The sequence below is a fragment of the Pyrgilauda ruficollis genome, unplaced genomic scaffold (genome assembly GCF_017590135.1).
Source record: "Pyrgilauda ruficollis isolate IOZ18807 unplaced genomic scaffold, ASM1759013v1 scaffold65, whole genome shotgun sequence".
NCBI lineage: Eukaryota > Metazoa > Chordata > Aves > Passeriformes > Passeridae > Pyrgilauda > Pyrgilauda ruficollis.
In genome coordinates, this window is record NW_024528266.1 from 4,354,356 (window position 1) to 4,370,494 (window position 16,139).

Sequence of the window (16,139 nt, forward strand, 5' to 3'; positions counted from 1 at the left end):
CATAGGATGATGGATTGGGCCAAAACAAAAACACATTTATGGGGTGTCACCTCTTTCATAATGTGAACTGTTCAATTTCACCCTTTGGGTTTTTTTTCCTTCCTGCACTGTCACTAACTTGTAACTAAGCTGGAACACATCAAGATCTCTTACATAAAGGCTGGAGTTTTGAATACTTTGCTATGTCTTTAAACAAGGTGTTTTGGTATTTAATGACATGTTTAACTCTCCCTATATAGTATATTAGTAGATGATGTAGGTCAGGAGTTAATGTAGCAATTCTGCAATGCCAGTCTTTACACTTGAAACAAATCTGCACTGGCCAGCAAGGTGGAATTGGTGTAAAACCTCTTGTTTAATGGAACAGTCCTGACTAATGGAGTCTAGATAACAATGTGTATTTTTCTATAATATCTAAAATGGGATTAATTTATCTTAATGATTTGTGGAATTACATTCATTCCTTTGCTTAGCCCTGTCTTTGTTAAGAGTAATCCTCCTATGTAGAAAACATCTTGCATATTCAGAGTAGTCTATATAACTTTGCATGTCATTACGGAGAGCAGAGAAGTTGTAGAGAATAAATATGTTACAATGAAGTTATGTTTTATGATTGCAACCTAAAACTCTTAATTTAAATTTCATTTTCATCCACTTAGTGTAAGTAACACAGCGCTGGAAAATTTTACTGTCTAGAACAGTAGAAAGCAAAGCTGCTGAACTGCTTATTCATCATTACTTTTTTGTCCAGGGGAAAAAGCAATCAGTAGTATAAAAAGAAAGGATAAACTAGCAAAGTCTAATATTATCACCAGCATACTTAACTATCTAAATTTTTTTATTTATAATTTGCTTGGGTTTTATGTATTTGAAAAAGTGTGAGAAAACTCATGCAGAAAATTTTCATTGGCCTTACACGTATATCATGTGTGCCCTGATCTTGCACACTGCTGTTAGTGTGGGCAGATCCATGTTTTACACTGAAGTGCTTGATCCACTTTTAGGTGTGACAAGAACTTGCTGAAAACAGCAGAGTGAAGGAAATGTCCTGAATTTTCATCTCCTCGGGGGCAAATCTACGTGGGTGGCTGCAGTCTGTAGTTCAGTGTTCTTTGTGAGCTGGATGTAAATGAGCTCCAGCCCGGAGTTCAGAGGTGTGCCTGAGCTGAAGAGCACCATTTCTCTGCACAAGAGTTTGGGCACAAAGCACTTTGGCTTGTGAACTGAAGCTGCACACTGGTTAGGCAGCCCTGAACCCAGGCACACCAACAGAACTGCCCAGCCAGTCGTGTCCTGGGGCTATCCCAAATTATACCTCGGTTTGGAGAGAACAGTTCTTCTTGCAATCAGGGATTTCAGCACATTTACTTTGAGTTCAGGAGGAGAATTTATGGAAAATTACTTTGCTGATGGGTGACAAAAGGAGCATATTTATTTGCTCCCCCACCCACCCACCTTTGAGTTCAGGAGGAGAATTTATGGAAAATTACTTTGCTGATGGGTGACAAAAGGAGCATATTTATTTGCTCCCCCACCTACCCACCCCCAATAGGAATTAAATGTAAAGTGATACAGATTGCTGATTACAAGTCAAAAAAAAATTAACTAACAGCTGAATTAAGTCAAAAACATGAGAGAAGAATAAGCAGACTCTTTGGTATAAATCTTTACCCTCTTAAAAATCTGCTGAGTCATGTTCAGTGAGATTTGAGCATTTTACTGGTAAGGCTGATTTAACTGAATAGGAGGCACTGAATCTCTTTAGAAGCTCCATATTTTTGCCATTAGAGTGACCTCACAGTCAGAGGATCAGATCTTCAGCTGCCATTGGTTTAAATTACTTTACATTGCTTTTTCTTAAGTCTATTAAGTAAGTACTCAGTTGTCTACACAATTTGTACCACATCTGAATATTTTGTCTTTAATTAGCAACTGAAAAAAAGAGAGATACTGCTCTGTAAAAACAGGCTGTCTGTAAAGAGTGAGTGATGCCTCATCTTTGGAACACCTCTTGTACATGCCTAGGACAGCAGTAGTGACACTCTGAAGGACAGGCAGGGCTGGGGCTGCAGTTGTTTGTTTAACAAAGGGTTTGGAAGGAGAAATAGGTGCTTTTGTAATGCTGGTGTTGTAGGTTTAATGTGGTCTTTTCCATTATTTGCTCCTGTTGTTGACCAATTGGTTCCTTTTCTTGCTTGTAAGAGTAACTGGGAAGAACATCTTTGAAGTATGATAATGTTCTTATAAAGTTTTTGTAAAGTTTTGGAACCTATAAAAATTGGCTGGGATCTGGATTGCAGGAGGACATGAAATAACTGAAAAAACTTTCTACTCTTATTTTGAAATTGACTCAATTTCGAGTTCACAAGGTCCTTTTAATCTTTCAGACAAATCTCTCAAACAGAAAGAGCAGATAAATGTAAGCCTGCAGCCTTTTAACTTTATCAGATCAATTGAGTGCTGCTTCAGATACAGGATGTAATCAAGTATTACAGGTATACTCTGCCCAGAAACTCCTTCTTTTCGTTTTTCCCCTCACCTTTAATTTGAAGTTCAGCAGGTATTTTTTGGATCACAGCTCTGATTTTGAGCCATACAGCATCCACATGCAATCTCCCCCTCCTGCTGAGTCTGTTTTTATGTCAAAACCATAATTCCTATTCAGCATTGTAACATAGCTTCTACCTTTTCAGGCCCTTGACAGTGTTTCTTAAGTTCCTGTGCAAAACCTGGTAGTTACTTGTATACCTTAGTGCCAAAATTAATTCTAAATTATTCTAAAATTGTGGCATGATTCAAGGACATCGAAAAGTTATTTCAGACTTAATCTATGGTATGTAAGGATATTTAACCACTCAGACTATTTTCCTGGGTACCAAGTTACTCCAAATGACTCAAAATCAAGAAAGTCTGTCTATAAGAAATAAAGGTAGAAGATGTTCAGAGACATTCTGTTCCCTTTGCAGCACAGGACATCAGACTGGATGACAAAAATAGTCCTTTCATGCCTTATGACCTACATAAGGTATTACGTTTTAGGAGCCCTTTTGTTTTTCCCCTGAGAGAGAGAGACTGCAAAGATCATGCTGAGCTGAGTAACGGGGCAGATTGCAATCTGGTTACCACTGCAGTTCTGTGCTGTGCTTTCAGGGCTGGAAAGTCCTTGTTGTGCAGCAGTCCTGCCTCCAGTTTCACTGTGGTTTCTACAGCTGATGGAGGACTGTCTTGAACTTTGCTGGTGTGACACCAGAACATCGACGTTATTCACAGTGAATATAGCGCTGCAGATGTGCTGGGAGCTTTGTAGTACGGAAAGATTTATTGAGTGAGGGGTAAAATGAAAAGAATTTTTTTTAAGCTACCTTTTTGAAAAGTTAATTGTAGCACTGGTAGTGACATACTGTAGCACCAAATGCAGTTGTTTTTATTTTCAGATGACTTTGTGAAAGGTACACAAGAATTTTCTCCCTGCTGGTAAATGACAGAAATAGTCCAGCAGTGATTACCCTGCATCTCTGTACTGTTTCAGTCCAGATTTCAGTGTGGAAACAGGAGGGAGGCATCAGCACTCTGTCTTCTATTTTGGAAACTGCCACTTGTAAAATGCACATTACTGCAGTATTACACAGTTAACTAGCAGGAGCAGGTAATGAGAGGGCTTTTGCACACCTGCTCCTCCTGGAACAACTTTTTCATAGTTGGGATTTTTTTTGCTTTGAGCAGTGAATTGGAAGGCATGGAGGGCACGCATTGTACATATGCAAAGTGTTTCAGCTGTGATGGAATGGGTTCAAGAGAGGGGTTAACTGGAGTGAAGGAAGCTAGCAGGACTCAGTAATGTGGTGAAATCGAGGCAATCCCTCGCTATCAGCATTTTATCAACAATATAACCTTAAATATTCAGTTCATCACTGATTCATCACTTTAATGTTTATCGTGATCCTTTAATACCTTGGTTGATTAGATCTATAAGCTGCTGTTATACAAAGAACTTGGCCCAAGGCAAATTAGAAGCAGAATTAGAGGAGGAGGGGGAAAAGCCCAACATTGATAAAAGGGTTAATTAAGTGAATTGGAAGGGAAGGTAATGTTTGCTTTTTTAAAAGTGGGGTAATTTTATGTTCAACATAATTTGAAAGTGGTGCATAACCCATAACAGCCTTGGAGTATTACTGCCTTGGAGTGAGGAAAGAAAATAAAGTTCTAAATAATATATGTAAAGCAAATAACTTACCAGAATGGTATGTTATTTGTAATTTTAGATGTGTTTTTGAGGCACTGTTTTTTATTAAAAGCTGTTAAAAATGAATGGTGATTAGAAACTGTGGCAAGGGAGAAAAGAAAAGCTTTGTAGACTTTCAGAGTTGGGTATATGAAAGAAAGCACACATGTTATCATAGTTCCAGTCCAGCAAAATCCTAGGTGGGAGTTCATTCCATATCCTCTTATACACTTAATGGAGATATTTACAGGACTGAGTAATATGTGTTGATGAAGTACATCGAGCTAACAAAACGCCTGTTAAAATAGAATTTATTCACTGTAAAATCTCTACCTGAAGAATCATCATAATCCGGCCAAAATGTTTTATAATAATCATAATGCTTAAAAGTAATTGTTAAAGTCTTTCTGAATTGGCCAAAACAATGCAGGGTTTTTAGTTTAATTTTCTATATGCTTCTGAATGGGCAACAATGTTTATTGTGAATTCAGTGTACGGATTGAAACTTAAGGACAGCAATGTGGACTAAATGGCCAGAATGTAAAAGTGAGATTCATGTTTTAAGAAACAGATGAGGCTTTCCTTTTGCTTTTTTGGTCAGTACTTCTGCCATTTGCATGTCAAGTTTAATTGCAATATAAAGTGATGAAAGTGATGATCTGGTACAGTTAGTTTACCATTTGTATTTCATGAAGAAATGCATACACATCTCTTCTATGTAAACTCAGTTGTACTTAACTGACAGAAAATACTCACCTGGAATCATTACTGGTTCCATTTTTAAAAAATAGGTAAGCAAACCATCCCACTTTCTCTATATCTATTTACAGATCTGCAATTATGTTGGACCTGCAAAAGTAATTGTGCAGTTAGTAACGAATGGGAAATACGTCCACTTACACGCTCACAGCTTGGTGGGTAAATTCTGCGAGGACGGGGTGTGCACGGTTCTCGCAGGACCCAAGGACATGGTTGTAGGGTAAGTCTGGCACTCCTCTGGAAACCTGAGCTGTGGGGGAAGCATCAAGAATGTAAAAAGCAATACAGAAATACTCCTGAGAGGCAGCTCTGGGGAGCACTCGTCTCTGTGTTCTGATCTCTGGTTTTTTTTGTATCATAAATAGAAAATTTAATGGGATTTTTGTTCATCTTTGTAGAATTTTCCCTAAGCAAGCTAAATAAATTTAATTAACTAATTTTTACTTAGAATTTGTACAGTTTTAATCTTTTGGTGTGCAGTCTAAATTTGTGTTGTAAGTCCATTCTTTAAACTGCAAGGAGTTTTGATCAGAGAAGGGACTAAAATTAGTCCCTAAAAAAATTAACCATTTTGTTACCTCTTTGATCAATATTTTACTTTTATTGAAACCTGTCAATAGAAATGTAATGGAAAACATTAAGAAAATAGGATGAGTAAATTTGAAATTAATGCAGGACAGGTATAAACATGAAAATACTGCATAAGTCAAACTTGTAAAGTTTAAAGCAGAAAGGTTGTAGTGAAATTGTAGTTGGCCTGTTCTTGTTTAATTTGAAAGAATAATTGTTTATATCGGTAAATGGAGCTGAAGCTCCCAACTGTATTTTGAGGCTTAGATCAGGTTTCATGCTGGCTGTGAGTTTTAGTTCTGTGATCTCAAGAATGTCTTTGTTGGTGAAGATGATGAAGTTTAAAAAGCTGAGAAGGTTGGGAGAGAGAGATTCTTTTAAACTGTAACTTTTGATGTCCAAGCCCAGTGCACTGACTTTACCGCGCACAACAATTTAAATAGCTTTATTTCAAATGCTCCTTTTCATCTTGAAAAGTTTGGCTCATTTTCTAACCTGTCTTGTTTTTCATCAGATGTTTAGAACCAGCTTTCCTGTCCTCACTTGACCCACATGAAAATTGAGTTATTGTCTTGTTTTCGTACTTCCAAATCTAATTGATTTTTCAATATGCCAGCAGATTTTTACAAAAGCACACCTTGTATTATGGGAATTTTTATTCAAATAGGTACCCAAAGTGTCTTGCAGAATGACCAGAGCCTTCCTTAAAACATTTTATTTGTAAAATACTGCACTGTTTTCAGTTTTTTAGCTTGATCTCCAAATCATTTTCAACAGATGGAGCATACTCTGAGCAGTTGCTCTACTTAACAGGCACACAGAATGACACGTTAATGTCATTGCCAAGACACAGCAAACAAAGTGTGACTGCCAGATTTTCCAACATTTTTTAAGTTGCTTTCCCACTGGAAGTCTGAAACATGACAGATTACTACTTACGCCATAGGAAAGTGCACCCATATGATTGCTGTCATATAATGGTGCACATTTTACACATTTTGTGATCTTGACTGAATTTTTCTTGCTGTAAAATTCTCCCTCAGATACTAATAGGGCCTAAGTAAGCCTGTAGAGTCCTTCTGTAGACTTGGGTTGTGTAGCTGCCTCTGGTAAGAGAAAGGCTGCCTGCTGCAGGTCTGGCCTAAAGCATTCCCCCAATCAAAATTTGGCAGGTTTGCAAATCTTGGAATACTTCATGTCACGAAGAAGAAAGTGTTTGAAACTCTGGAAACACGCATGATAGATGCTTGCAAGAAGGGATACAACCCAGGACTCCTGGTGCATCCAGAACTCAGCTATCTGCAGGCAGAAGGATGTGAAGACAGGCAGCTAACTGGTATGTGAAAATGATGGCCTGGTTTTAATTGGTCTTTTATTAAAAACAGGCTGAGCTTCTGAAAACATAGATTGCTAGCTGGAAAAAGACCTTGTGTAGGACAACAGCCAATGTCTATGTGCTTTTAAGAGGTGGTGCATTGTTGCCGTGTTTTAGGGAATGTGAAAGGAGACTCCTGTCAACGCATACATGAGAACGGAGAAACTTCCTTCCACAGCTGCCTGTACCAACCTCTGCACCTGTATTCCATTGCTCTTATGCTGTTGAATAAGCTCTTAAATAGAGTAATTTTGCATTATTGCAGCAAGACATGATGTCCTTAATTAAATTAGGGACTCTTTCCTTCAGCTGCATTTCATCCATATCGCTGTAAAACTTGTGGTCTGCATTGCTTTCAGGCACTGTATAGAGAGGCCAGCTGTCTTTTCATCACTCTTAACACCAGGAATTCAGGTGTCCTTAGGGGTGGCCTCCATCCTTTATAAACTCCACCTCCAACCTTTATAAACTGAAAGAAGAAAGTATTTATTTTCTGTCTTTTAATTGTGTAACTTACATAAGATCTGATGCACAAACTGCCAGGTGAACGCAGTGTAATTTGAATAGCTGCTCCACTCTGCTTAGAAAGGGAAAACCCAATGGATGCTACATGTAAAGGAAGACATTTCCTCACTATCCATGCCTTTGGATGTTTGTTTGTTTTCTCTGTTTTGTTAAGGATGCCCTACCCTTTGTGTTAATTCCTCTGTCTGTCAATTCCAGAGCGGGAAAGAGAAATCATCCGCCAGGCAGCCATTCAGCAGACCAAGGAGATGGATCTGAGCGTGGTGCGGCTCATGTTCACAGCCTTCCTTCCCGACAGCAACGGCAGCTTCACACGCAAGCTTGATCCCGTTATATCAGATGCAATATATGACAGCAGTAAGTATATCTGGCTTTAATGGCTTTTGTGATTCGGAGCAGGCTTTTGTACACACCGAAATGACAGGTAGATATTGCTGTGCATAGACTCATCTGGCCCTGCCTGCCTGGTATTTGATGAAAAACAAATAGCCCATGGATTATTAGCCCCATGTCTGTCCACGTACATACAGTATCATTCTGGTTTTAATAGATGGTGATGTAAACCGCAGAGGAAGATTTTATTTTGCTGTTAGTGTGTTTAATCCTGCCACTTTTATTATGAGGATTTTGTAAATTCTTGCTATATCCATAAGAAGGGCTTGAATTTTGCAGAGTTTTCAGTTGCTGTCTGTGACAAAGCATTATTACACGAGACGTGAGGAAAAAAAATACTTTGCTTTTATCTTTGAGAATTTGACATCTTTCAGTTTTGCAGACCATCTGCTTGTCCGTAGTTTAAAAGATAATGCAACCATTTCCTTTAGATCTGTCAGTATTTTTTAGAGCATTCCTCTATTTGTCTTTTTTCTAAGAGAATTTTTTCACTTCATTTTTTCCCCTGTACTGTTAAATTATAATGACTCATCTTACTTGAACCCTTTCTGCTGCCTGAATTTTCCTTCCTGAGGCTGTGGGATCCCATGTTCTTGACAGTCATTCTGTAATGACTCAGGAAAAGTACCTTTTTTTTTCCTTTGTGCATCAGTCATTTCTATGTTACTGCTTTTTAAGGACAAAGTCTAGATCAAAAGGTACTAGATGCAACTGCTCTGCTATAGTCTGTGCCTTGCTGTTAATTGGGAAATGTAGTCAGGTCAAAAAATTTTGTCCTAAACTAAGGAGATGAAGAAAGGTGATGTTTTGTATGCATGTTTCTGCTGTTGTAAGTTGCCACTCAGATGTCATTTACTAGTTTCTGATCTCCCAAGGTGAATTCATGATTGCTAATTTCAGAAGATCTTTCTTGGGTTTTGTTTGGGGTTTTTTTTTTTTGGATACTTCATTGGCACCATTCAAGCTGTCACAGAACAGACATAACTTGTGGTAGCATAACTTGCCTGTCACAGCTGCTTTCACTTATCAGATGATAGTTCTGTCTTGGGGACCAATAGTTGTCTATTGATGCCTCTATCAGGATCTGTGGAGGTCGGCTTTTTAATCACTGTCCGGTACACTGGCCAAAAACTGGCATGCTTTCAAGTAAGCCACAGTGTAAAGCAAAGCACTGTAGATGGTGAGAAACAGGAAACACCTCTCAAGAGTGTCACTCTGTCAGAAAGCAGGGAGGAAAAGTTACATTCTCTTGTACGGCCCTGTTGTCAGAAAATGAGTGCTAGTGCAGGGTGCTGGATGCAGTTCACTGCTGGGTTACCAGCACTGCAATGATTGAGCTGCAGTGGCTGGGACCTTGTTTTGTAGTTCACACTTCAGTCAAAGCTTAGAAGATATGAGGTTGTCTTTCATATGAAAAGCCCTTAATTTATTAATGTTTAAAAAAACACAAATTCAGGTAGGTTGTATTGGAAGCTTGTCTTTCTATGGCATTTCTGTGTGTTGTGCTTCGTTGTGTTTCTTGAAGTCTGAATCTGTTACAAAAGTAAGCAGGTTTTTTTTTCTTATTCCCTTTCAATAGAAGCTCCCAATGCATCCAACCTAAAAATCGTAAGAATGGACAGAACAGCAGGGTGTGTGACAGGAGGGGAAGAGATTTACCTGCTCTGTGACAAGGTTCAGAAAGGTAAGAGTCATGAGTATTGTAAGGCACACCAGGGTGTTCATCTGGAGTACACATAAAGCCTCCTGTGCTCTCATTAGTGTTGTCCCACTCTGATAGTGCAGCAGGATTTGTAAGCACTCAGCCTTTCTGGAAGTCAAGGCAGCAGTCCAGAGAATTAATAAATCAAAACAGTCTATTGCAAAGAAAATTCAGCTTCTCTGGCCTCCACAGAGACCATGTGATCATCTTTGTTCTTCTCAAGTTTCTGTCCTTGAGTGTGTTCTGGAATTTTGGGGGGTGGTGGGTGCTGGGTGATGTTTGACTCCATTAACTAACACCTGCTCTGAATTAGTCTGAAGTTTCTGATTTATTATTAAGTTCCTGATTGTGAAGAGTAAGTGTGAGTATTCTCTGTTAACCATGGATAGGAGCTGAATGTGTTCAGCACTGCTGCTAATAACTTCATTTTTATGTATACACTTAAGGTAGAGGTTACTCAGTGTAAACAGGTACTTTTGACAGGTTCATTTTCAGTCTCTGCTCATGGCTTTGAATGTGTGAGAATTCAGCAGTGTGGATTAGAATACTTTGGGTTTTTTTATTGGAAGATAATGGTTAAATGTGGTTTGTTACGTTCGGGCTAAGTAAAAAGAAAAAAGATGGGAGTGAGGGAGATCCTTTGTACTCTTCAGCTACAGGTAGTGCTTGGGACACCCTGATGTAGATTACATGCTAGAGTGGGTGCCCTGTTCTCATCTGTTTGGAGTCAGTCCCTGCTCATGTTGTTAAAACCACTGTGACATTTTCTGTTGGTGCAGGCTGTCCTTTTCCATCTCTCTCTCTTCTAAATGCCCTTCTACCTCTTAGGGAAGAGAGAAAGCTTTGGGGGCTTTTAGGGACTTTGAAAGAACTATTTTCCTTTAATAGTGCATCTACCCACTGCCATCAGGAGGACTGAGAAAAAACATAACTCTTACTCAGAAAATAAATAAATAAATGTCTGACTCAGTGGAAGCCCTGAGGTGGGGTTTCCCCTCAGCCAGACTGGGGTTTCCCCTGACCTCACTGCCTTCAGAAACCTCCTGCCTGAAGGAACTTGAGCATGCAGGACAGCAGGACTGGAAGTGGTGGCTCACATTCTTGAGACTAGCAGGTGGGGCACCAGGGGAAGCAGTCTGTCTGCTACAGAAGCCTGTCCTGCATCAGTCTCCCTAAGAGACAATAGGCTTTTTCTAGATTTTCTCACAGGAGTGCTGTGGAAGTAATTTACTAGTGAGATGCTTTTCCTAAAAATATAAATAAATAAATAGAAAGAGAATGAAAGGAAATTTGTTCAGAGGAGCAGAAGTCAAATGCCATGTTTCTGGCCTGTGCTGTTTGGAGGGTGAAGGATCCCTGCTGCCACACTGCTGGCTCACACCCCCCAGGTTTCTGAGCTGCAGCTCCACCGTGGCACTCTGCCAGCAGCAGGAGGAACTTGAACTGTGGCACTTCGGGTTTTGCTACAGTTTTTTGAACTGAAACTGTTGGAGGAGAGAGGGTGGTTTCTACATTTCACGCTTCAAGTTCTCCCCTCCTTACATGTTTGTTCCAAATAAGGCTCCTCTGGAATGTTTTATAACCCTAGAATAGGAAGATGATGTGAACCTAGTTCTCTTTTTACAGCTCAGTAAATAGCAACTTCAGTGAAGTCATTAGGATTAGGCTGAGGTAAATTTGATGTCGAAAATGGGTTATTTTTGCTGTTTTCTTATCTGTATAAAACAGATAAAGGTAATTGATGTATTGTGTGGTATTTTCATCCAGCCAAAAAGTAACCATGTCAATACTTATCTGAAATAACCATAGCCAAAGGTTTAAACAAATGCACAAACATCCCAGAGTGTTATTTTTCATTCTTTGCAGATGATATTCAAATACGTTTCTATGAAGAGGATGAGAATGGTGGTCTGTGGGAAGGCTTTGGAGACTTTTCTCCTACAGATGTACATAGACAGGTAAATAACAGAGCATTTGTCCTTTGTTAATTATTCTCCCATCTCTGTAAGCTAGGATTATATTATAGTTCATAAATTATGTAAAAGCATCTGTATCCTGTACTGACCTCCTCTTTCCTAATAATAATCAAAACAGTTCTTTGAAGACATCTGTTAGTTGACTAGTTGACAGTGCAAGGAAATTAGGAGAACGCCCCATTGCTTTAACATGCACCCTCTGTAAAATGGGATAGGACATATAAACAGCTCTGAGAGCCCCTGTGAACACACTGAGAAAGCCACAGAAGAGATGTTAAAGGATGAGGAGACAAACAGTGGAGTACTGACATATGGGATGTGGTGGCACTTAGCATGGCAGTTCTGTCTTTCCCAAAAGGCTTTAGGAGTCAACCTCAGAAGTGAAACTGAAAGCTAAAGTGGAAGCTTGTTGTAACAGCCCTTTGCTCTGAACTTTTGCCTCCCCAGCTCCAAACCAACACCTTCAAAACTGCACAAATGTAAAAGCCAAAAGCCATGCTCTGTGATAGATATGCTTGTCTTTGTTTCCTTCACAGTTTGCTATTGTGTTCAAAACACCCAAGTACCGAGACGTGAATATCACAAAGCCAGCATCTGTATTTGTACAACTGCGTCGGAAATCTGATCTAGAAACAAGCGAACCAAAGCCTTTTCTCTACTATCCAGAAATCAAAGGTAACTCATTAAACCTGTTCTACAGATTGGGAATGGAAACTGTAGGGTCCATAGGAATGTTTTTAATAAGATAGAACTGGTTGGGTGAGGAATTTTTGGTTTTAGCTGTTATTTTTAGAAAATATATTTTCCTCCTTGTTTTGGGAGTCAATATGCAGTGTGGTAGGTTTATAATGGGTTTTGTAGGTGGTGTTGTAGGACTGGTAGGCAGTAAATCCCTACGTATTTTCCAAGTGAGGCTTGTTCCTGGCAGATTCCCTATATGCACTCATGCCTGTCCATACAGTAGATGGCACTCTTCCTCTGAGTTTCTGCCGAACGATACCTGCAGAGATTTTACTGTCAGTACTCTCAGATGAAACCGTAAACCACAACCTGTTTGGTGCCTGGTGGAAAAGGCACATATTTTGCAGTTCTCACCTTTTACCATCATGCCAATGTCACTGATGTTTCTGTATTTTCCATTTGCCTGTACTAGTTAAGTAAGGCCAAGACATTTCTTGTGCGAGCAGGGAAAGTGCTGTTTCAATCTCTTGTTTAAAATTTTAGTTACTTAGCAGAAGTAGAAGAGTCAGTATTGGACCTGCTTCCGAAACTATCGGTGAAAAGAAGTTTAATCAGCAGATCTGTGCCCTTTGAAGTCTGCATTTGAAATGTTTGACGGGAATGACATTGGCAGTCATGGTTTTAAATACCAATAATGGCGATGATATGGAAATGCCTTGAGGCCCAAGTCATAATTGGTGTTTCATTGTATTAAGATTATCTTTCTGCTTAGCAGTTTCCCTGCCTGCAGGTTACACTACTGAATTCTAACCTTGAATGTTTTCTGTGCCTAAGGTAGAGCCGTGTTGAAATCAATTCCCTGTCAAAGTCTCTAAAATAAAAATGTGCATTAGTAGTGAGAGACTCAGGACAGCTGAGGAGGGAGTGGTGGTGGTCTGAGTGAGTCAGCTTCACAGCTCTTAGAATAAAATAGCACAAAGCTTGAATTCACAAAAGCTTCCAGAGTTGCCAGAGGATTTCTTCTTGGTAATGATTTCAGGAACCTCTTCCACAAGTGTTACGGGAAGTGAAGTGTTCAGCTGCAGAGCAAAGCAGCCAGATTTGAAGCAAGCCTCTTTCATGTGCCTCTTAATGCTGAATTAATTTTACTTGATTATGTGCACCCTATACAACCACTTCATGAAATTACCATTTAGGAATATATTTTTCCCTTGTTGCAAATGTTCCCACAAACTTAGACCCATGTATGTGGGTTTTTTTGTGTTTCTCTGACTAGATTGCTCTCTAGGGTTTTCTCTCCTCGTCAGTGTGAGTATGCCTGATGTGTGCATGCGTACTTACACATCATGTTTACCTGGAAACTGTTTACATGGCTTTGTCAGTGTACTGTCTCATGTATTCAGCTGTCTCATCTGATGCACTGACTGATGTGCCTGTGCATGAAATTTGTTTTTGTCATATGGCTGTTGAAAACTACTAGATGGTTTAATATGCAAATGATATTTTGTTCTTTTCTCAACAGTTCTACTGGATTTTAACCCATGTAATGTTTTTATCCTTATTTTTGTAGCTCTTGTCATATTTTCACTTTCCCCTATTGGGATAGTCCTTTTAAATCTTTTTGTTTTGTTTTTGAAGGCTACTAAGTCTTATTTTGTACTTACACTATAAAATAAGTTTAGGGTTTTTTTTTTTGCCTCCTGCTACTCAGCGTGGTTTGACAGTAATGTGTCCCTGCCTGAAAAGAAGTTGTCTTTGTTCTAGTGGCTGTTACAATATTTTAAGTAAACCATTTCAAGCAAGCATGGTTTTCACCATTTCTTGCCACCCCTTAAACAAAAATTGAAAAGGCACTGCAGGTACTCTGCACTGTTGAGACTCAGAAGTGCCTTGTGATCCTCTGATAATGCTCCATTTCTGAAGCAGATTTGCTTGGAAGAAGAGCCTGTGCTTATATACCCCAAAGGCAAATTTTCTTCAACAAATTTGGGGTTTGTAGCACTTGTGATTAATGACTTGCCTTAGACACTGAAGAATTTTGGGTCCACTGATCCCCAGGGCTTCTCAGTACATGAGACACTTCTGAAGGAAGCTCTGAGCCCCCCAAGACATCTCCTCTGCATGTGTCCCCTGAGTCTGAGCACAAGGCAGTGACATGGCTGAAGAGACCAAGCAGGCCCAAGTGATGCTGCTGGTCTGACTGGGGACTTGGCACTGGCTTGTTCTCAGAGGAATTCTCTCTGCTCCAGTACGTACAAAGATTTTCTGCTATTTAGAGCTTGAGGAAAGTTGACTCTTCTAGCACACCCTGCATTTTCCTTTGTAGACTAGTAACTGTAGTGATGCTTTCTGTATGCACACCCTGTGCTGTGCCCCACTGGACAGTCCTGCCACCAGCAGGACTGACTCCCTATTCTCTCTGTTCCTGCTATCCCAGATAAAGAAGAAGTGCAAAGGAAACGACAGAAGCTCATGCCGAACTTCTCTGATGGCTATGGTGGCGGCAGCGGCACCGGAGGTGGTGGCATGTATGGAGGGGCAGGTGGTGGTGCTGGCTCTGGTAAGGCAGCAGGTTTGGGCAAAGAGGGAACAGGGTTCTGCTTTGAGAGCAGGACAGATGTTTATGCTGATTTGTAAAATGTAAAGAGGATTTTGTCTCCAAGGCATATAAGACCTGACTCTTGTTTCCTTTATTCTACTGTTACTCAATTCAGTCAAGCATCTCCGTATTCTAAACTCTTCATCATCCCATTTGCCTTCCCATTTTGGAAGCACTGTGCATCCTAGGGCCATGGAGGCACTGAAATTCATGAGACAGCTCACTTAGCTATCATTTTGGGTGTCTAAAATTAAACAGGTTCTGAACTGTTTCTTGGACCATGATTGGAATTTGGCAAATTAACCCTGTTAGTGCAAAGAACTGTTAAAAAATTGGAGGTACTCGTTAGTAAATTTTCTACTGTGTTCTATCTGTTGAAGTCAGAGTATATCTGATATGCAGGATCATGAGAGCATTGCTTTGGTTCTTGCAGCAGAGCATTAAAAACCCATAGGTCAGCAAATGTCACCTGAACCACAACTGTTTTTTTAGAGCAGGGAATAGAGCAGCAGTTTTCAAATTGCTACATGTGTTGCTGGCAGCACATGCATAGCACAACACCAGAATACAAATGTGTTGTTATCACGAAGATTCAAAAGCACAGAGGCAGCTTACGATGTCTCAGTTGAGTTTTAGAGGTAAGACACAGCAATACTACATTTTTGTGGTGTTATGGATTTTGGGATAAAGAGTGTCACTAGCCAACCACCTAGAATTTCTTTGGAGTTTTGAAGGGGTAGGGGAGAGCTCTCCTTTATTCTGGAAAATTAATTGGATGAAATAAAGCAGAAGGTATGCAGAAAACAAAAACTCAGTTATTTAGGTTCAGTGTTCTTCTTGATGGTGTTCTCATTGTTTTAGGATGTAATTCTATTGATTCTTAATCTTTCTCCTTTCTTTAGGGTTCAGTTTTCCTTCATATGGATACTCTGCTTTTGGAGGGATGCATTTCCCTGGCACAACAAAGTCCAATGCTGGCATGAAACATGGTAAGAGCATAAATGTTTTTCTTCCAACAGTTGAATTGAGTTTGACCTGTATTTTCTTCTACAGTATGAACCAAAGCGTAGGGCAGGTCTACCTGAGCGTGCTGGAGAGGGCCTCTTCTCAACCCTCTGACAGCAGAGGGGATTGTGTAGCCTATAGTGCCCTGCTTCTCTTTTTTCCTCTCCAAGTGTAGTTTCTTTTTACTGTGCAGTCCTGAGAAGCAGTGACAAAAACCCCTCCACGTGCTTCTGTATTCAGTGTATTGTTTCAAGCAACAGCCCTCTTGCTTGCCTGAATGTGCTGATTACAGATGACCCAAGGACTAGACCACGAAAACGTATCTTCCTTTG

General features: G+C 39.8%; 1 protein-coding gene across 4 annotated transcripts in view; it reads left to right on the top strand.

Annotated features, from left to right (window-relative positions):
* The window catches only part of NFKB1 (nuclear factor kappa B subunit 1), a 58,619-nt gene that overhangs the window by 24,755 nt on the left and 17,725 nt on the right, over positions 1–16,139 (top strand). For all 4 annotated transcript variants that reach the window (XM_041484305.1, XM_041484306.1, XM_041484304.1 and 1 more), the window contains exons 6-13: positions 5,053–5,201; positions 6,724–6,887; positions 7,650–7,808; positions 9,424–9,528; positions 11,413–11,504; positions 12,059–12,197; positions 14,641–14,763; positions 15,705–15,791. In XM_041484305.1, coding sequence (XP_041340239.1) covers positions 5,053–5,201; positions 6,724–6,887; positions 7,650–7,808; positions 9,424–9,528; positions 11,413–11,504; positions 12,059–12,197; positions 14,641–14,763; positions 15,705–15,791 — 1,018 coding nt within the window. The remainder of the gene's footprint in view (positions 1–5,052; positions 5,202–6,723; positions 6,888–7,649; positions 7,809–9,423; positions 9,529–11,412; positions 11,505–12,058; positions 12,198–14,640; positions 14,764–15,704; positions 15,792–16,139) is intronic.